General features: G+C 43.8%; 1 protein-coding gene across 1 annotated transcript in view; it reads right to left on the bottom strand.

Annotated features, from left to right (window-relative positions):
• LOC122787423 (protein phosphatase PTC7 homolog) overlaps positions 1 to 23,170 on the bottom strand; it is a 185,815-nt gene that overhangs the window by 56,700 nt on the left and 105,945 nt on the right. The window contains exon 4 of the mRNA XM_044054134.1: positions 4,104 to 4,227. Coding sequence (XP_043910069.1) covers positions 4,104 to 4,227 — 124 coding nt within the window. The remainder of the gene's footprint in view (positions 1 to 4,103; positions 4,228 to 23,170) is intronic.

Raw genomic sequence — 23,170 nt, forward strand, 5'->3', positions numbered from 1 at the left:
ACACAGAAAAACAGTGTGCACAAAACTGAATACCCTGAGGTACACCACAAGACAGGGTAGGATGAAGAACTAAACTTCACTCATATCACCCTCTGAAGAAAAGTGACCCAAGAGGAAAGATGCGATGTTACTTTAAGCAGTTCAAAAGCATCCTATGACCATATACTTAACTGTCAAATTAAGGCGAGAGATATACAAGACAAGAACAGAGTAGCAATGTTCTCTCTAAAAAAGGAAATAGTTAAACCCTAGTTAGGTGGGTCTCAGTACTACACTTGGACCAAATCCCAGATTAGAACAAAAAATTAACATTACTATCATTCAAATATTAATCAAATTGCATGTATAATACCTGCTCCAAAATACACGTGCATCTAATCCAGCTTTAAGAAGAGGAGTGACCAAAACCTGCTTTAGAGAAGGAAAGATTCTGCCATGAAATGATGAGTTACCTAGCACGGAACTGGGCCCAGCACTTTCGGGCAAGATACAACTAGCTTGTTGGGGCAGGAATCCAGTTTACATATAGTATGCATTCTAAAAAATAGAATGAAATCCTTGCAAATAGGACTGATAAACTCAAAATATGACCAAGGTAAAAGCTCCTCTGCAGGGCTGAATGTTGTCCTTATCAAAGCAATCCTGGCAAAGAAATAAATTAGCTACCAGTTCACATTCTCCCACTAAAACAGATTTCTGAATGGAAAGGCTGGTGGGGCTGCTAAAACTGCCTACCACTCAGAAGAGTGTTAAATGATAATTTGCCATGAAAGTGATCTTCCAGAACAAGCACAAAGACCTCCTCTGGGTAAATCATCTAAAGAAAGCTCGTCTGCTCTCTGAACTTCAGACTATCATGCTTTCCTTCTAAGCTCACAGTGCTCAAGACCATACATTAATCTCATGAGATAACATGGACAGATTGTATACGGCCTGAGTAAAGAGCAGCAAGCCAGACCAGCTGCAATGTGAAGTACTTCAATCATAAATGCATAATGCAGTAACCAGACCATGTGAAGGGTTCCATCCACCAAATCACTGATCTCAACAATATAGAATACCAAGCCCAAAGTATGCCTATGCATACTGCTAGCAAATGCACATGGCCTGGAGAAACCTAAATTACTTATTACAAAGGAATTTAGAATAGAGTGAAGGATTCCTTATCAACTCTAATACTAAAGCCACTATAAATTAACCAACTGAGTGATGCCAGGACAGAGATGACCACTCTAAACATCTGAAAGAACATACTTGCTCTAATGGGTGAATGGCTGAGAATGAAGTACTAAAAGCTGGATTGGATTTTACTCCCAAAGCATACTCAAAAGAAGTAGGCAATGCCAGCCTAAACATTTTCCCTTTCTCTATCATGCAGAAGAAAGTGAACGCCTCTACCACACTGACCTAACTTGGGATACCGCACAATGATAAACCTATAAGCAATGCAGTAACAAGGATAGGATCATACAGTCAGGATGGGGCTCTACAATAAGAACCTGGTCAACACTGTGCAATTAAATCTGATATAATATCCAGTCTTTAGTGTTTCTAACAGATCTGATAATTGAGGAGTGTGCCTTGGTTAGAATTACATGAGCAAAGTTCCCACCTATCTGTGCCCAGCAGAAAGGGATCCATGGATATGTGACAGGGCCATATCGTATGGTTCTAGGTCATGTTTTGCCCCATGGCATATTCAACACTGTACTGGGATTAGTTAAGTCCCCAATGCCAGTGATGAATTCTAGGTATGTGTTCTATTCCAGCAGGGACACTAAACAAGACAAAAGAGTACAAAAGGCAAGAAGCTGAAAATGATTCTGAGTACTGGTATAAAGACCCATAGCATATGCTAGAAAATAAACTCAAAATGCTGGTGTGTGACTGGTAACTACAAATAAATAATGAAGAGATAAATGTATGACAAAATAAGGTAGCAAGTTATAAATTCACAAGTGCAGCCTAGCAGAACTGTAGGCCTAGCAGTTGTAAGGCTTAAAAACAGCCAGGTTCAGTGATGGAATGAAAAATACTAATCCAAAGTCCAATCTGCAAAATCCAAATAAAGGGGAAGTCGGGCAGCAAAGCAAGGTAGTATCCACAGTAGTACCCACAGGAGAGCCAGTTCAAGCTAATATAAAAGCCAGATGCAGAACAAAATTAAAAGGGGCTTTGCAGGGCAGACAGACACGCACAACACACACATACATGAATATATAAAGATCTAAAAAAAAAAAAAACAACTTTAGTTGACGGTCAAAAAATCCACTTGTTCACAAAGCATAAATAATGAAGTCCAGAAACTGCCAAAATGACAACAGCAGATAACCCCAACAAACACCACAGTAAATCAAAACGCAACCTCATTTTTTTCTGATAAAATACAATACACAGTTCAACAAAATAAATAATAAAACAACAATTACCACAATCCTGACTGCATCAGAAAGTGCCTCACATGGCAAAGGAAAATCAATCACAAAAAACTTTGCTTCATCTGCGATTGGAACCATACAAACACCACCACAAAAATATAACTATCAGCAATTAACATGGGGGTTTCACATCCCATTACTAATATATACCAAAGGTGACCAACATGCACACATCCGTACACACACACACACACACACACACACACACACACACACACACCCCCTAAGCATTCATGTCAGAACTGTATGAAAGCAGTAACACACAATTTAAGGTATCTCTAAGCTGGCTAAAATATCTCTCACCAAAAATGTATTTCTTTTAGTGGATACTTCTTAGTATGGATTTCAATGAAGTGGATTTAAAACTTTTCTGCATTAACATTTTTAAGTCAAACAGCACAACCATTCTCCAAGGTGCAACAACCTTGGATTTTTAACAAAAGCAAGGGGGGGTGAGGGCAGAGCTCCCCACACGGAGGGTGACACCAGCTTGCTCTCCTGCAAACACATTTAAGGTTTTTGTTCTCAGTGAGAAATATTTTCAAATTTTCTAACAAGTTAGGTTTAGATGTATTCTAGTTGGATAACTAAACATTAAATCAGTTTCATACCTTTATGAAAAAAGGTGGACACCTCTACTGCAGGATCTCAAAGTACATGCATATTCCTATCATCTTCTCCATCCTTATTCCTTTAGTGCTTCATGTTACCGGTGATGAACCTACACAACTTCTGGAATCCAACTGTGAGCTACCTCTACCCCATGTTTGTGAAGATAACTTCTCTAGAACTGCAAAAGGGACTCTAGGTGGACACTGCCAATTTTTATCAACTTAGTTCAAGTACTCTAGGTAATGAAAGCATGTACATTTCCTAATGATAAAAGCGGATCTGAACTATGCTGATGGCTGGAAAGAACTGCAGACCACTGGACAGCATATGGAGATTAACCAAGGTGTAGGGGAGCAAAGGATGTAACTGAAGTGATGCTTACTAATCAGAGCCCTTCAAAATTAAAACTATTTTTTCTGGCAACACAAACAATCAAGTCAAACAAAGACATTTCAGCATACCACATTTCAAAAATGCTTTGACATTCATACTTCTCCCTCCCCCAAAGTTTATATATTTCTTTATAACGACATGGCTAAGGAAAATTCATGTAAAGAGTAAGAAGCAGAGAAACACTTAATTTATATGGCTTAACATGTCTTAACGAATTACTTTGCATTTCTTATGAAAAACTTTTTGATAATTTAAATTTAGTGATGAATAACTTACTGTATTAGCAAACAGAAAAAAGCTTCACTTAGGCGACATAAAAGTAATTGATTGAGCATTACAACAAAGAAAGCTGAATAAACTTCTCTGTAAAAGTCCAAATTTTGCTTTTCAATACTTAATCTGTCATTTCAGAATTTTGGATATTCTTCAATTAGGCTTACAACCATGGACAGTAATGTGTATAATTGTATACATACTGCTTTGCCCACATTCCCCATGCTGCTTAAACTTGCATGGATAAGTTACTATATCATTCTGCATATGAACATACAGCAAGAAGACAATCTAGTACTCTCTTACAGGCAAGTCCATGCATATATCTTTTAGAAATTCTGCTGTATGTGGTGACAGCCATGTCTGCCATTAAAGCAAATATTATACCTTAAGATGTCTTAGTTCCTGTAAGATCATAAAGTCCGGCATGTTATCAAAGAGACCATCTGTTGCTGTAAGAATGATGTCACCCACTTTCACATCAAACATTGCATCTTCAGCAGACTCTGGGCTAGAAAAAAAAATATACATATATTTTATAAGCAAAGTTTAAGATATCTTACTTATTACAAAGTTACCTCTAATTTCTATTCCATTTTGGGAATCAAACTCCTCAGCAATGATATGTCCAACTTGCACATTTTTTTAACTGTTAAAATACTGCAAAGCTAATCAAGTACACAGTTATTTTTCCCCCCTCTAAACTACTGCTTCCAAACAATTTCCAATAAACTCAACAACTCTCCAAAATAACTGCATCTGTGATATCTTTGACTAATGTTACCTCTGTTAAGAAACAAGAACAAGGGGGACAAGGACCTTGTACAATGCCAAAGAAAGACCATAAAAGCACTTTTGAGGCATTTAGCTTAAAACAGCATCAGCCATTACCATAATCATGGCCTGTAGGTGAAGTTATCTTGAAGACAAAACTGCCCCTTCCCCCTACAAGAATGAACTGCAAACTGAAGCACCTTTCCACATAACGAAGATGGAAACAAAACCACAGAGCGAAGCAAGATTCCTATCACAGAAAGAAAGACTTGTACTCTTCAACTTCTTCCACCCCCCCCCCCTTACACCAAAGAAACTGGAAGTAGGAAAGGACCAGCTGATTCAGAGATGAAAAACGACCATCACCTAGTGGACATTAATAAGGGAATACTAACCATAAAATGGAGCAGAAATCCACATCATCAAAGCCAAGAGCAACAGGAATTCTAGAAAGAGCGATTAATCCATAGATGAACACCAACACCGACTGAAATGGAGCTAGTGCAGAGGGTCTGACGCATGTGGAAGGACTACACCAGCCTCCTCAATAGCACGGCCAACCAACAAATGCTGACATTCTCAGGCACTCCAAGGAAGGGACAGCATTCATACAAAGTGGATACAGCCACACAAGTCTCTGACCTCTGCCCATACACCTGTACTCCCAAGACTAGTTTACTCGAATTCTTTGCAAAGAAAAGGGCACCCAGCATGTTTCAAGACTAGAAGGGGTAGCCCCTAATAGGGAGCCTGAACGGATTCCTCAAACTTGGCTGAAAAATGGTACATATATACATACTAATATTTCAAGTATGGGCATTAATGCTAGTCTAGCTTGCAAATATACGGTACCATCCTCTAATGTAAAATTTCTTAAAATACTTGAGATTTGGGAATTAGAAGGTTTCCTCAAGAATCTCAAGGTAGATAATCTACCACTACGGAAAGCAACCTGCCAACAATCTTAAAGAGAGTATACACTGCTTCCTCGCCTTCTAGGCTTCAGTCCCTACAGTAGGTATCTCTCTAGGTTTCAGGTCAGCTTACCTTAAAAAAACAGCCAGAAAATAAATGACTTTGCTTAGGCCATAAAGATTTTATCTCACAAGCATAAATGCAGCCAGAGATGCAATGTCTGCTAAAGGCTTGGGCCCTTATTGTCCTCAGTGGTGAACTAATTGCTACTCTGGGGTGCCAGAGAATGGCTGGTTAGTCTCTATAGGAAGGATGAAAGGGTCGGAATGGTTTTAGTGTCTCCAGATGCCTTAGCAAAGCTCTAGGTGTGTATTGTGACACATCTGTGCTAGATCCTGGTTCAACTTCTAGTCAGGGGGGAAGTGAGAGAATCACAATCACGTGACTGGATGTGATGTCACTATAGCCAGCAATGAAATTATTTCAGACAATAGTGAGAGATGTGATAGTGGCACTCAGCACTCTGTTTTGGGGAAACTGACTGCAAAGCCCTCTCACCCATTTCATCTTGCCTTGCTATAGCTAGTAAGTAGGGAACAGCAATTATTTAGTAAGGAAAATATAGCAAGACTAATTAAATATTAACTTTCTGTATCTGCCTGAACCTTTCTATCAGAGTTGTTTTTAGATTTCCTGTGAAGTGGAACTCGTGTTTACTGTAAACAGATGTTCAGTATTTTCATATTCTGTTTATTATTAATAAGAAGTTATGTACTCACCACAACATTCCATCTGAGTAGGTGGCTTCATTTGTCTGCAACCTGTGGGTCTTGGATCCGATATCGGATCCGAGCCGGCAACTTATTATACAGCTATGGATCCAAGCTCCTAGCTCCTCCCCTCACCCATAATCCCCTGCCAACCTCAAATGACCTCAGATCAAGTTTGACCTCCTACATATATCTGGAAAGGTATCCCAACAGGAAAAAGCTGGATAATACAACAAAACTAACTCTTCTGAAGGCCAGGGGGAAGGAGGGGGGGATGGTTGCAGACAAATGAAGCCACCTACTCAGATGGAACGTTACGGTGAGTACATAACTTCTTAATTTGGAGTAGGGACTTCATTTGTCAGCAACCTGTGGGACAGAGTCCCCAGCTACCTGAATCTTGGGCGGCCATCGTGGAAGGATGTTCCGGAGCACTGCGGAGCCAAGGGATGCTCTCCCTCTGGAAATGACGTCCAGTTTGTAGTGGTTGATAAAGGTATGAGATGAGGCCCAAGTGGCTGCCGAGAAAATATCATCCAAGGGAACTCTAGATCTAAAGGCAGCAGAAGTAGACATGGAGCGAGTGGAATGTGCATGGACTCCCTGAGGTGCGGGCCTCCCAGAAGCTTCATAAGCTAGAAGAATACATTGGGAAATCCAGCGTGATAAGGTGACCTTCGAAATGGCTTTACCCAAACTGAATTTGGCAAAGGAAATGAACAGCTAATCGGAAAGTCTGTGACCAACAGTCTTATGAATATAGAAACGCAGCTGCCTGTGCACATCTAAAGAATGCAGCTTGTACTCTCCTTTATTTTGATAATTAGGAAAGAAAACTGGCAGGTTGATGGACTGATTGATACTGGTTTCTGAGGCCACCTTGGATAGGAAGGAGGGATTGGTCCTGAGGTACACACTATCCTGATGAAAAAACAAGTAAGGGGGTTTTACGGAAAGAGCTTGAAGTCCTGAAACTCTTTTCGCTGAAGTGATGGCTACCAGGAATGCTGTTTTCCAAGACAGATATTTAAGTTCGGCCGAGGCAGCTGGTTCAAAGGGAGCAGCAGTCAAGGCTTGAAGAACTAGTGATAGATCCCAAGGGGGTACGGCTTCTTTGATAGGGGGCCTGAGCAGAAAAGTACCCTTGAGGAAGGTTTTTCATAGTTTAGCTGACATCAAAGGACCTGTCTCATGTCCCACATGGTAATGGGAGATGGCTGCCAATTGTACCTTGACTGTCAAACAGCTAGCCCCTTGCTGAAAAAGTCCGATGAGGAAGTCCAACAAGGACGTTAATGGAGCAGTGAAGGGGTCCAAATTATGATGTTCCGCCCAGATGGAAAAGCGCCTGCATTTACTGCGGTAAACTTTTCTGGTGGAAGGTTTATCTGCTGCCACCAAGATGGCTTTGACTGGTGAAGAGATGCCGGGAGTCCTGATTAAGAGTGGAACTGGAGCAGCCAAGCTGTCAGTTTCAGGTTGTCCAGATTCGGGGTCGGTAAGCCTGATGGATGGGATATTAGATCCGGGCTGGGATCCAGAATCCAGGGAGGATTCACCAAGTGAGACCACAGGTAAGAAAACCAAGTTTGCCGAGGGCAGAATGGGGCAATGAGGATTATTCTGCTCCCCAACCGAGAGGCTTTCTGTAAGAGCTTTAGCATCAGGGGTAGAGGAGGATAGGCATAAAGTAGACCGGGTGGCCAAGCATGCACTAGAGCGTCTTTCGGGGCGTCCCCTGGTGGGGGAATCAGAGCGAAAAAGCTGTCGCATTTCGTATTTGAGGGAGAGGCAAAGAGATCGCAGCAGGGTTGCCCCCATTTTGCAAATATCCGCTTCGCTACTCGGGAGTTGAGAGACCACTCATAAGGGGAAAGAATGGTGCGGCTGAGTTTGTCCGCCAGAATGTTGGCCCGTCCTGGAATGTATGTTGCGATCAGAAAGCGGTTGGTGGAGATCGCCCATTCCCACACCCTCATGGCCTCTCGGCAGAGAGGGTAAGACCTGGTTCCCCCCTGTTTGTTGATGTACCAGACAACTGACATGTTGTCCATCTGTATCGGAATAGTTCCTACGGGGAGAAGGTTCTGAAGTGCTTGCAACGCTAACAGCACCACCCTCATCTCCAGAACATTGATATGCAGGGAGGTCTCTGTGTCATTCCACGTGCCTTGGATTGTTCTGCCTGAGCAATGCCCCCCCTCCCACCCGAGGCGAGAAGCGTCTGTGGTCACCATGACGAGAGGATGTGGAGCGCAAAAGGGTCGGCCTGTCTGGAGACTGGAGCCACCATAACAGGGCCCTCCTGCAAGCCTTGCTGATAGAGATAGGGTGATTGAGAGGAAGAAGCTGAAAGGACCATTGTACATGGAGGGTCCACTATAGTACCCTCATATTTAGACGAGCACATGGAAGAAGCGTTATTGCCGCTGCCATGGAGCCCAGTGCCCTCAGGACCAATTCCGCCGGTGGAGCTTCTGATTGGAGGATGGCCCACACATGATATCTCATTCTGTAGTCGTTCCAAAGTGAGGTAGGCTCGCAGACTTCTTGTATCCAATCTGGCCCCTATGAACTCTATCACTTGTGTCGGTGCAAGGGAGGATTTGCCCATATTGATCGTGATGCCTAACTGGGGGGCTAGGCGGAGAAAAAAGTCTCTGGCTGAGCAGAGTAGATGCCTTGTTGGGGCGGTCAGGAGCCAGTCGTCCAGGTACGGGAAAACCTGCATTCCCTGGAGTCTCAGGTGGGCCGCTATCACTGCTAAAACTTTGGTGAACACCCTGGGGGCTGTGGTGAGGCCAAAAGGGAAGGACCCTGAACTGATAGTGGCTGGCTCCCAGCCGGAAGCGGAGAAACCTCCTGGATCGTCTGTCCATTAAAATGTGGTAGTACGCATCCTTGAGGTCTATTGAGCACATCCAGTCGTTCTCCCGCAAGAGGGCAAGAATGGATTGAAGAGTGACCATTCGGAATTTCTCCTTGGTTACTGACAGGTTCAAGAGGGAAAGGTCTAGAATTGGTCTCAAGTCCCCCGTCTTTTTTGGCACCAGAAAGTACCTGGAGTAAAACCCTAATCCAAGCTGGTCTGGGGGGACGGGTTGGATGGCTCTTTTTTCTAGCAGCTGCTGGATTTCTGCAGCTGCAGCCTCCCTCTGACCGGGTGGGTACATCGGGGAGGTTCCTGAGTCTGGGGATATGTTGCATTGGGATTTTGTAACCTCTGGATATGATCCGAAGCACCCAGCGGTCTGACGTGATGGACTCCCATGCCGCCAGATGCCTCGAGAAGCGCCCCCCCCCCCCGACTGCCTCCAGAGTGGAGCAGTCGGGCAACCCTTCAGGGCTGTTGCGTGGGCTGATCAGAGAAAGATTCTCTGGACCCAAAGTTTCTCGGGTCCCCTCTGCCTCTAGGGCGGTGTCCTCCCTGTCCTCCTCTGCCATGGAAGGACTGGTTGTCCAGAGCAGGCTGGGAATGTTGCGATTTCCAGAACCACATCTTCTTCTGTCCCTTTCGGTTCTTGGAGAAGGACCTCTGGGGAGCAGAGGAGCGGACTCAGACGGCAGACCACGTCTTCCCGTCCTTCTCGCTCTGGACAAGTGTCTCGCGAACGGTCTTGCCAAACAAGGCAGAACCATCAAAGGGTGCATTCGCAAAGGACGCCTTAAAGAGCTCCGCTAAGTCACAATGTCGGAGCCAGGCTTGACGTCTCATAACTAGGCCCACTCCACTAGCTCTAGCGGCTCCCTCAATGGCGTGGGACAACAGCCGCATAGAGGTATTGGAAATAGACCTTAGAGTGGCCATACGAGTGGAGTACAACTGCTTGTCCTCCGCCGACATGGACTCTGGGGGGGGAAGCAGCGTATTCTTTAATAAGATCTCGCTGCATCCTGATGACATGTGCCATGCAGTTCAGGGACCTTACTGAGAAGGTCGCTGAACTAAATACCCACTTCCCAAGGCGATCCATCGAGCAGGACTCCTTGCTCGGTGGATGGACCGAGGGGCTCTCCTGAGCTAGTTCCCTCTTAGTGGCTGCCGCCATCAACATGGCATCTACGGGGGGACCATTGCTCCAGTGGGTTCGGTCTGCGGGGGTGGGCTCAAAATCCTATCCGGGCATTTAGGGACTGGCTCCACAGTGTCCGGTTTCTTCCACGCCCTGGTGGTAATAAGGTCCACCAGGGGGTCGGCCGGAGGGGACACCCAAGAGGTAGACGGGCCTGCTTCGAATGCCTCCAGAAACACTGACTTGTCAGAGGAAGCCTTGGGGGCAGACCACCCCCCCTGATCCTGAGCATTTCCATGATGTCTCCAAAGGAGACAATCCTCAGCGGGTGACCTTAGGGAGCCTTCCCCTTCATCCAAGTCCGTGTCCTCTGTTAAGGACTCGGGGGGGGGGGGGGTCCACGTGCCTCCTCTTACACTTATGTTTGTGAGGCACTTCCTCGGGGGGGGGGGGCTGTCTGAGGAGGTCTCACCAGCAATGTCCTGTTCCAACGGAACAACCTGGGACATCGAAGCAGGCTGTCCCTGTGGCCGGGTGATGAAAGCCTGACCCAGCAGAGGAGTGCAGGGTGGAGCCGAAACAAGGGCTGGGGGTCTGGATGCTCTCGACAGAGCCCTCTCCACTACATCGAAGGCAGAGGGGGAGCCGCTCTCCCTGGGCTCCGAAAGCAGACTCCCACTCGGATCCGATGAAGGGATCGGAACCAGCGCCGAGACCGTCGGATCCAAGGGACCAGTGTGCTCTGACCTGGAAGGAGCCGAAGGCACACTGAATCCCTCGGATCCGAAACTCGGGCCATGGCTCCGAGAGGTCGGATCCGACGATGGAACAGACAGACTCAAGGGCAGGGTCGGATCCGAAGTATCCAGTACCGTCGGCGCCGACCCACCCCCGGCTCCTACGCTTCCTGGCTCCAAGAGCTCCGAACCCTGGAAGCGGGTCGGAGAAGGAGCTATCGGAGCAAAAAAGGGTGTCGAGCTCCCCCCCCCGAAGGGGGAGGTAGGCAGGAGCACTCCCATCTGCAGCTGGGCCTGGATGAACCTTCTCATCATCCGGTCCAAGTCTGCAGACAGGCTGTAGGTGGATCTCGACGAGGCCACCGAGGCAGGCCTGGAATTCCGCCTCGATGACCTCGACGGAGATAAGAGTCTCCTCCTCCTCGGGTCCCGGGGAGAAGCAAGGTGATTGGAGCCGAGGAGGAGGAGACTTGGAAGCCGTGGAGGGAGAAGCCCGCTTAGCTGGGGGGGGGGGCGAAGCGGAGGCCTCGGCCCGCCGCTTGTGGTGCTTCTCCCTCCATTTCTCCCTCCTGGCCTCCCTGTCCTCCGGCGCCTTAGTGGGAGTTTGAATCCCGGCCGGGGGAAGGGGGGCAGGAGTGGCCACCACCACTGGCTGAGGAGGTGCCACAGGAGTAGCGGAGGCCGAAGCCGAATCCGGGGACAAAAGTCCCGCCAGGACCAGCTTCGACCTCTGCTCCTTCAGTGCCCTGGGGTTGAACGCTGCACAAATGGTACATCCCGAGGACAGGTGTTCAACCCCAAGGCACCGAACACACAGAGTGTGGCCATCTGCCGGAAAGAGCTTATGGCCACACTCGGCGCACTTGGAGAAGATGGGTTTTGGGGCCTCTGACATGATAACCCAAACTAAATAAAACTACACAAGCACGCTAGGCCCCAAACGCAAGCAACACACACACACTAACGATCAGCGAGGGGAGGGTTAACTCTAAAAATTTAAGAATTAACAAAAAAAGGGAAACCTAAACACACACACACTGTTTAAATAATGAAAATTATACTAATCTGACCAGAAACAGAGTCACTTATCTGAAAAATGCCAGGAGCTCGATATCCAGTTGTCACACCTAAGAGCGGCAAACTAGATCTGAGGTCATTTGGGGTTGGCAGGGGATTATGGGTGAGGGGAGGAGCTAGGAGCTCGAATCCATAGCTGTATAAGTTGCTGGCTGGGATCCGATATCGGATCCAAGACCCACAGGTTGCTGACAAATGAAGTCCCTACTCCAGATATACATTTATATTGTTCACTGTACGGTGAGTGCGGAAGAGATTGAGGAAGAGTACAGGCAGGATGGAGTGGGTGGAGAAAAGTGTCAGGAGTGATTTGTGACAGAAGAGTACCAGTAAGAGTGAAAGGGAAGGTCTACAAGAGGGTAATGAGACCAGCTATGTTATATGGGTTGGAGACAGTGGCATTGTCAAAAAGGCAGGAGTTTCAGCTGGACATGGCAGAGTTAAAGATGTTAAGATCTGCACTGGGTGTGACGTGGGTGGACAGGATTAGGAATAAGTATATTAGAGGGTCAGCCCAGGTTGGAGGTTTGGAGGTTTGGAGACAAAGCCAGAGAGGCAAGATTACGTTGGTTTGGACATGTGCTGAAGAGAGATGCTGAGTATATTGGGAAAAAGATGCGAAGGATAAAGCTATCAGGTAACAGGAAAATAGGAAGGCCTAAGATAAGGTTTATGGATGTGGTGAGAGAGGACATGCAGGTGGTTGGTGTGACAGAGGAAGATGCAGAGGACATGCAGGTGGTTGGTGTGACAGAGCAAGATGCAGAGAACAGGAAGAAATGGAAACAGATGATCCACTGTGGCGACTCCTAACGGGAACAGCCAAAAGAAGATGATGACTGTGGCTGGTCTTTTAGAAATTGCTTTAACCTTTGAGAGTAACTGCATTTATCTGGTGGCACTGTGGGCTTCATGCTCCTGAAAGTCTTGCTGCTTGGTTAATACTACCATTTGTATAAGTAAGTATTTTACTAAAAGCAATTGGGTAACCTGGTAAGAGCCTTAAAGTAGCTGGCTGATGGCAGTGAATCTACCATATCGTCTGGGTGGAGGTGGCACAGCTAGTAAATCTGTGCCAGCTTTTCCCAGGTGTGTGCATGTGTGTGAAAAATCAAATCTTAGTGTGTGCGGTAGCTACTTGGAACAGGGATATAGACCACTGTTTTTTGCAGAGAGAAAGGCTGAGTCTTACTTGGGGCCTGGAGAGGAAGTCCAGCCCCAGATTTGGAGTGTGCTCCCTGTGTGCTCTTAAGGGAAATTTTGCTTGGTGCAGAGAGCTGGCTTTCAGAAAGGGATTACTGGGGAGCCACACAGCTCAGCAACACAGTAACAATGTGGGGAGTGGGCAACATAAGACTTAATTTAGAACAGGGCTTCCTAAAAACTGCAGATCACTAAAAGCAGAACTCACACAACTCAGGGATTCAAGCAATTTGCCAAACAAACAAATTCTCACCACCAGACTTCCAAAGAGGGCCAAAAGGCAAGATATTTCAGTCAACCATCAGACTTTCAAGGGTATATGAAGGACAAGGGTGCCATGCAACCATCTACAGCTCCAGGACTTGCTCATAATTGAGATTAGTCACAAATGTTGCACAGAAAGGCAAGCGCATCAAGGGGTAAAGCCTTCATCACTCCTGTTTTTGGCATCATATTAAAGGTTTCCAAGGACAAAACTCTGCACCAGAAACTCTAGCTCCACCATTAGTCAACCTAATGTCTGATCCATCACTTTTGCAATGTGGACCTTTGCATGGGTTCTCACAAAGGCTTTTTCTCAATATGAGCAGAAAAAAATGGGAGCTGAGGAAGTCTAGAGATGAAGCCCTAGAATTCATGACCTGAGAAGCTGTTCCCCAAGATCAGGCTTGATGGACAGAGGGCTAGGTTAAATCAATAAGGGAAGAGTGACAGAAAGACCATGGATAGACCGCCTAGAATGGAAGCCAGATGAGCATCTCCCTCTCTCTCTATAAAGCCTCAAACCCTTCACAGAAATGGAGGACCACAATGGAAGAAAGCATCTGAGATGATCCAGAGTGATTACTACTCCTGTAAAGCCTGGTAGGCTTGGGGAAAATGTTAGCTCACCTCTGACAGGAACAAGTCCTGGACAGTCATACAAATAAAGTCCCAGGCAGAGAAACTCCAACATAATCAAGTGGAACCCTCACTGCAGTCCAAGTCGTCTTTTCCATCATTTACAGGATTAAGAAAAGTTAATAAAAGGGGCATGCAAATAAAGGACTTTTACAGGCAATGGCAATGACAGAAATAGCAACTAAGGAAGTAAAGAACTGGTAGGAGCGGGGAGACAAACATACTTTGACAAAACTGACTTTATGCACTGCCATCATCACAGGTGCACATCTGTCTCCAAGTGTGGAAACTACCTGGAAGGAGGATGCTGAATGCTGTCTTTTGGACAAGATAAACCCAAAAATGAAAACATTATTGCATCAAGCTAGGTATAAATTTGAGCAAAACCTAGTGAATGCTTGTTCAATCAAAAAACTGTATTCATATGTTAGGCATTTTGGAAAACATGATAAAGTTTTTGGATCTATATCTATTAATGGCAAAGCTACGTATGCATATATGAAATTGGCCAACTTGTTTAATAAACAAGCTTTAGATGATGAAGCCAATATATGCAATAGTCTCACAGTAGGACCATCAACTGGGATATGTCAAGACTGCCCTGTTATTAACTTGGACATGCGTTGGGCCAGACTAAACAGGGTTGTAGCAGTACAGGCTCAGGTAATATTCCTGGGTGCTTTTGAGCTTTTCTACACTTCTTTAATAATCTGTTGTGTTTTGGTATAGCTCCGGCAAGTTGGAAACTGGCTGATGTTATTCTAGTTCATAAAGGATGGCCACGGGATTACATCAGCAATTACAGACCTATCAGTTTAACCTTGTTGTTTGTGAAAAGTACTGAATGGTGTATACATTACAGATCCTAAATATAGACATTCAGGGATAGTAATGGATCATAACATGGTGATCTATCTTTATCCATGCTGTTGAATTCTATAACCTAGTATCAGAAGGTTTTGATAAGGCTATGTCAGTTATAGCAGTGTATTTAGTTTTATCAAAAGCATTTGATAGTGTACCTCATTCTGCTATTTTAGATGCTTTGCATAAGCCTAGGGTTAATTCCGTTAATATTTGTTGGGTAGGTAACTGGCTGTCGGAGAGGTGGCAAGGGGTTAGATTAGATCAGAAAGTTACACTTCAGACTGGGTAGGAATCTACACAGGGTTTAGTTTTGGGACGGAATCTACACAGGGTTTCGTTTTAGGACCGATGTTTAATTTGGTATTTTCATTTATTCCAACTACATCTAAAGCATGGTGGGCGAAATATACCGATGATATTAAAATGTTTTACTGTCACCAATTCAGATGATGTGATCTATTTTAATGGATTAGAATGTATATTTACGGTTCAATCAAACTGGACTAAGTTAACAAAGATGTGTGTGTGTGCAGTTTTTTTTTTATTTTGGGAGGGCTAAGGTTGAGTTAAGAATAAATTTGCGACCATTTAGGCTAAAAATCATTGGAATATAATGACTTAGGAATTACTGTTAAAAAATTTAAATTTAGATCCAAACACTCAAAAGGTTAAAAGCACAGGAGTTAAAAGTATCCTGTTTAAATTCTTAAGAACTTTTCTTCAGGCAGTAAAAAGTTTCTAGTAACAGTTTACATCCTCTTTCTGTCCTTTTGAGTATAATATGGTGTTTTGTATATATAATACGGAAGACAGTCTAGAACTAGAATGTATACAAAGAAACTTTATTAAAGAATTAATGGGTGCAGACTTATGTTGCATCATTCAAGATTAGACAGCTTGGGTCCTTATACTTTTTTGCTAAAGATACCCAAGGGGAAAACTGTCTGGCTTATGGGTTTGCGTTATCGCCTCAGTTAGACATTGCCCGTTCGATTCTCAGTTAGAGCGTCTTCTGCATGTCGACATGCGTGAATGGGCGTTCCTTCGTTGAATGTTGTGCATTAGGCCTGGCAAGCCAGCACGTAAAAATCTAATGCCAATCATTAGCGGACCAGAGTTCCGCTGTGGTGACCCCTAACTGGGAAAAGCCAAAAGACACAAACAATTAAACTTATAAAATAGAGGAGTCCAGGATGGCCTTAAGAGCAGGTTATGTAATTCGTTCTATGGTTTGTTTGTGAAATAGAGTCCCACTTTATATTTGTCGTACTTTATCTGTAAAAGACTAAATTGATTAATGGCCGGGTCCCAGAGTATATTAATTTATTATGGAGACTGATCCGATTGGCCAAATGGCCCATACACAAGCGATCCCAAACTACTAAAAGGACCCCAAGGAGGGCCCTTGCTGTCACCTTTACTTCAAATTTGCAGAATTCAAATTTGACATAAGCAGCCATTCACTATATATTTAAATGGAAAGTTTACGTAGCTTAAAAGCAGTGGAAAAGAGGATTACTGTATATCAATTCATAAGACAGGTACATTTTTCACTTATGTTTTAATGACGATATCTTCAGGAAAATGTCTGCAGCCAGTGGAAACTGGTTTACATTCATTACTACGACTTTTGAGTCATTGTGCGAGTCAATGTTGTTAAAAAACACAACTTATAGGTAATTACCATAATACTAGATCTTTGAGGAAAGTTCTTAGCTGCAAAACCTGGAGGAGACACTGCAGTAAATTCTTCATACCGCAGAGGTGTTGAAACCGCCACCATCATATATCAAATCTTGTCAAATGGTCTTGCACAGCATCATGCAGGTGAGGACAGTCTGATGTGAGGCTGACAATGTCCTAGTGAATCCTCACCCGAAGGAAAGATGCTGCAGGAGGCAAAGATGGGTAAGCTGGTGCCCCCCCATCCTCTTCCTCATTTTATGCTAATTTCCCTTTCATAGGATCATAGGAGGTTACCAAGATAAAGGCCCTGGGGCCCTTCCAAGCCTAGCCAAGAGGTTATCCCCAAAAAGAAACCTCAGTCAGCACTTGTTGCCCCTGTCAATGAGGGACATAGGTGGAACCCCCTGGGACAAATCTGCGTTTTCCCATCCACTCATCATGGTTGCACTTGAAGATGGTCAACGAGGTCCTCTGTTAAGACATGTGTGGGAAGTCTATTCCAGAGATGGGGCAGCCTCTGGGAAACAAACCTCTCTCTCCAGAAGGTTTTGTTGATGTCAATTATTAGATTCAGGCCTTTTGAGCAGGTAGTGCGTGAGGAGTTAGACTTACAGATATGGACCATCTCGGAGATGGACTTGTAGGTGAGACACAATCACCCCTCAGCAATCTGTACAATACAGAATATAGTGATAGTGATTTGAGCCTATCAGCATAGGGCACGTATTGGAGGTCATGGATTCTCTTTGCGAGGTATTTCAGTGGCGTTTCCAGGTGGTGCAGATGTTTGGAGAGGTACATCCTAAATGGGGCTTTATACTCAATTATTGGTCTAATGAGGGATGAGTATAGAAAGGTAATAACCTCCTTTTTTCTGGATGCAATCCATTTATTTATGAGATGAACCAAGTAAAATTCTTTTGACACTGCTGCTACATGATGGTCGAAAGTGAGGTTATCATCAACCTGAGTGCCCAGGTCTCTCACCACAGGTTGTGTGCTTAAAGGGTTGCCATTGATGTGGTAATCAATAGGGGTCGTGTTTTTGTCGAATGGTATGATGCATTTTTTACATTTAGCTTGAGGCCATGACTTTGGCACCAGTCATTAGTTGCTGTGAAACCCTCTTGCAGTATGTTAACATCATTTGGGGGGTCAATAATAGCACCCAACTTACAGTCACCCGCAAACTTGGTCAGCCACAGTCCTTTTGTCTTTGCCTGGACCTCAGAGATATGTATGCCAAACAGGGTCCCAGGACAGATCGCTGGGTAACTCTACTAGCGACATGTCTGCTATCAGAGGTGGACGTGCCTATTTTGACTTTGAGGGTCCTGTCTGTAAGCCAGTTGGCCACCCACCTGATGAGATAGGGATTTACACCAAGTTGCGTTAGCTTTTCGATGATGCCTAAGTGGGGGATTGTGTCAAAGGCCTTGGCCAAGTCAAGGTAAGCTGTATGTACTAACTTTCTATCATCCAGGGCCTTGGTGACAGTCTCAAAGAAATCAACCAGGTTCAAGAGGCAAGATCTGCCCTTGACAAATCCGAACTGGCTGGGGTCAAGTGCTTGGAGATTGCCTATGTCCTTGTTTATGAGATATGTAATACGCTCTATGACTTGTTTATGAGATATGTAATACGCTCTATGGCTTTACAGATCAGACTTGTCAAGCTATTGGGGCGATAGTTTCCAGGCTCACTAGTGGCACCACCTTTGTGCTTGGGGATGACAATGGCAGTTCTCCACTCTGCTGGAATGAAGCCAGTAATTAGGCTGTGATTGAATAGGGTGTTCAATGGCAAAGCCAGTTCTTGCAGGAGATGGTGCAGAATACATCCTGGGATACTATCAGGTCCCATGGAAGCTGTGTTCTTTGCTTTGGATAGGGCCTGTAACACTTGATCTACAGAGGTGTGAGGTGCAGGACAAGTATGAGGGATTTCAAAAAGGCCTTTGGAGGGGACGGGGGGGGGGGGGGGAGTTTGCTCTGAACCTATGGGCCAAGTCAACAAAGATCAGTGTAAGTCATACTGTCAAGTACTAATTCGAACAAACCTGGGCTTTGCCACAGAGTTTCCTGACATAACTGAAGACTTTATGGGTTGCCTTTGTTATGGAGGCTAGTTTTGATTCATAACTGGCCTTGGAGGTTTTCTCTAGTGATCTAATTTGCTTGTTGAGGCTAAGGAGGAAGTTTCTCCAATTTGTAATTTGTTCCCTTTTACCCCTGGACAACAGTTTCTTCTTAATGTAAAGCCTGTTGATAGAGATGTCCACCAAACAGGTTTGTTTCTCCTTAAGGATCAGGTTTTAGTTCTAGTGGGTATGGCTGAGTCCATGGAGTTGTACAGATGCTTGTATACTGCACTGGCGTACTGTTCAGCATAGCTGTCTGCATCCTCTGAGGTGGGCAGTGGTGTGAAGGCACAGATGGCCTCCCTTAGGAGGTTGTAGTTAGCTTTTGAGAATTTTTTTTTCTTGATTATGGCTGGGGTTCCAATGAAACAGTCCAATGATCTGATCTTACCAGGGAAGAACATACTATGGGAGTGGTGCATCAGTCACGCACATTAGTAAGAACAAGTCCAGAATGTTATCTCCCCTTGTGAGGGATGAGAAGAGCTGGTCTAGTGCGTTACAACTGATGAAGTCGGGGAATTGTTGAGAGTGCGCATTAGCGCAAGGATACTTCACCCAGTATATGGTGTTCGTGCCTCTTCACATTTTTTGAGCATCATCAGAACTGCAGGTGGGAGGAGGAAAAGCAGACAAATATTTCCATTTTTTCCACCTTATGTGCCATTAAAACATTTTCCAAGGCATTCTTTCTCAGTCTGTGAGCAATTTCATTAAACCTTATGCATACGCAACTTTTTGATGTAATACAAAGGACCCAAAGAGACCGCACATTCGTGCAATACTACTATGGGAAGAGATGTGCTTCGCAAATGGGTACATACGTTAAGCCGTGGCTGTATGGTAAAAAGAAACAATCATCACAATAAGCCCTGGATGATATGGTGAAAGAAAAGAAAACAATCAATGTGCTGGAAGAGCAAAAAGTAAATAAAATAATCGTGAATAGTTTTTAAGCCTGCAGCCTTCTGCATTCCGCATTTCTGGTTTGCTGAATTCAAGTTTTGCCAAGCACAAATCAAATCAATAATGCAAATAAATCAGTTCTGCAGTCACAGTCTGACATCAGATTAAAGTGTCTTTATTCAGCAAGGAAGTAAGCAAACTCCAACAGACTTAATGACAGCATACAGCAAACTTATTTCACTAGTTGGAATTCATCAACAAATGAATGGAGGCGTGTTAACTTGGGTGTCTCAAGGTTACTTGTTAGTTCCTGCAGATTACAGAATTCCTACAGAATTGGCAAGTGCTAATTTATAATTAATAGTTTATAATACATTTAATATAAATATATAATTTATGCTTCTAATGTGTGGTCTAATGGAAAAACATACTAAAAAATTAGAAGAGACAGCAGAACATTTAGCTTCTTTAATGCCAAAAGGTTTGATATGAAGAACTTCACACCTCTGTGCAGACAAATTTCATACAGACTCCTCTGTGTGGATCTGTGTCTAGCATTTCAAACCATTTACGTTCTGACCCACTTTAACCTTCTGTGCCTTCACAAAACAAATTATTCTTGAAAAATCCTCTGTTAAAGGAAATAAACCTTCACCAAAAGATAAATAATATACACTGGCATGACAGATTCATAAACTTGCACTACATGCCAAGCAGAGTAGCACCCCTACCATCAAGGTAAACCTAGATAACTGGATAGGCAGACCTAATTCTCCACTGGTCTACCCTGTACTGCCCTACTTGATGCTGCAGGGAACTACTACTGATTACACATTACTTTTTAGGTCTGTAATAGTATGCAAAAGGATTGCCTAGTGCATACCTTTGAACCTAGGACATCCAGTAGAAAAAGTAAAAGCTGTAGGACAAATGAGAAGACATTCTCTAAATAATCAGAACAAGTTAATAGGAAGTTATTTTGCTGAAAATGGTAATTTGAAGATGGACTGGTAGAAAATGACAGGGAAAGGAGTTGGGATTGACAGAAGCACTTATAGGCAACTACACAGGGTGCACATATTTTTACACACTCAACTTTTGAGCAAAGGGTTTTCATGGCTTGAGATTTATATGGACATTTTTGTTAAAAACATGCTTTCAAATAAACCATGCATTTAAATCTAAGGCAAATGTAAAAAAAAAAAAATGTAAAAAAAGCTATTGTTATTAAAAAAAAAAGAAATTTAATGTTAAAGAAACATTATTATAATATGCTAAATGAAAATCCTGTCACCCTAATCTGTTTTTGCTAAACAGAAGTACATTTTGCAGTCAGGCCAGACTGTATTAAGTTTTAGCTAGCAATCCACAACAATACAAGAAAATATCTCCTACTTTCTCATCACTGTGCACAAACATGAGACACTGGTTTACATGACTGCACTATAGTAGACTTTTATTTAATTCTTTTATTTAACATTTGTTTTTCTGGCTTGAAACAAGCCAATTTTTAGCAGAAGCCTGGGGAGAAATGCTCCAGTTGCATGTCTTTGTAACATGGGAGGAAATCAGAGCACCCAGAGAAAAAACACATGAATGCAGGGAGGGCATGCAGACTCTGCACAGAAGGCACCCCAGCAGAGAATCAAACCGGAGAACCTCTTGCTGTAAGTGACCATGTTAACTGCTGCACCACTGCGAAGTGTGCATCTCGGTTTGCCCAGATACAGTAATGCAGTGTGCTGAAAGAACAATCAAGAGTCGTCTAATCCCTCCTAAAAACATGCATCAAGACACGTACAATTATGCATCTAACCACTACACCTAGAATGCATTGCCAACGGACTTAGTAGTACAACATACTTTCCCACAAGGACAGAACAGTCCATGAACAATTTGGATGTGTACTTATGGGGGGGGGGCTGCCACATCTTATCAAAAATCACATAAAACACCTTCTCATAATTCAATTATAATAAAATTAACATTCAGACAAGTTTCTCTTTCATAAACATGGTTTCTATCTCCCACCTTTAGTAATAACTAACTAATCACATTCTCTGAAAAAAAAAGGTGCATTAGAAGTGTTGTTTGCTTGTTGGAAGTGGGAAAGCCTCTTCCTTTTCCTTAGCAGTTATATAACCTAGACCTCAGGATGTAGAGAGCCCATTTAGGGTGTTCATAATCTTTACACAGCATTTTTGCCAGTTGCGTTCCATGGCCAACATTCTACAATCAAAATTGCATGCTTCCAGTGCGGGGGGGGGGGCACATTCATGTTGAACCTTTACAAGTTCAAACGTCATATGGTCGAAACCATATGCTCGAACTTGTAAAACTTCGAGCAATTCAACGGAGATCTCTGTAAGGGAAACTTTCCCTTTCCTGCGTGCTCAGAGTTGGTATATTTAAGTAGCGGGGGGTGTGGGGGGTGCAGGGGCCTGCCCCCCTGCTTACAATCTTCAGGTAAGTTTGTGTTTTTTTTTTACGTTTTCGAACTTTTAAAGTTCGAACATATGGTGTCGACTATATGGTGTTCGAACCTTTAAAAGCTCGACAACATGATACAGACCCTTCCAATGGTGGAGAACAGACAGAATAAAAGTTAAAAGCTTGATCAGGAAGAATCAGAGATGTGAACTAACAGACAGAGCTTCTTGAGAAAATTTTAGGTTTTGAACATTTTTCCACTGCAGTTCTTGTAATGATCTGGAATGGCAACTAACCTTAATTCAAATATGCTTTTACTACCTTCAAAACACATCTTTCCTTTGGAAAGAAAATGACTTTACATCCCCAAGCTAAGCTTTCTGAAAGGTTAGCTTAATTATTCACAGTTATTTTCAACTGGTGTGGTGTTGTGTGTGCACGCATGTGCATGTAATGTTTTTTAAATACATTAACTACACACAATCCGCGGTGGTGGTGCTGCGGTAGTATTGTTGCCTCACAGTAAGACGCTGTCCGGTTCGACTCTCAGCTAGAGCGTCTTCTGCGTGGAGACGTGCGTGAATGGGCGTACCTTTGTTGAAGGTTGTGCGTCAGGGCTGGCAACTCGGCACGTAAAAATCAACTGCCAATCATTAGCGGACAGGAGTTCCGCTGTGGCGACCCCTAACCGGGAAAAGCCAAAAGACACAACAACTACACACAAGGCTTTTTTTCAGGGACAAATAAGGAGGGAGAACTGTGTATTGAATTTTCTCAAAGTATAAAAAAAGGAATCAAACCCAGGATTTTAAGTTAATGTTTGTTAGCAGCTCTTAGCATCAACTCTCAATGCTACATTTACATTGTATGCAGACACCTGAAAAATCTCTTTGCAACATTGCTATCTCTCACTGTGTTTATATCAGGCAAGAGGACTGGAGTTACAGGGCCCCTTTTCAGCCATGATACAAGTTACAGTAACACCAAAAACTTCAAGACAAATATGGACGTAAACATCTAAAGAAAGATTACCACC

The sequence above is a fragment of the Protopterus annectens genome, chromosome 13.part0 (assembly GCF_019279795.1).
Source record: "Protopterus annectens isolate FY-2018-M chromosome 13.part0, PAN1.0, whole genome shotgun sequence".
Taxonomy (NCBI): domain Eukaryota; kingdom Metazoa; phylum Chordata; order Ceratodontiformes; family Protopteridae; genus Protopterus; species Protopterus annectens.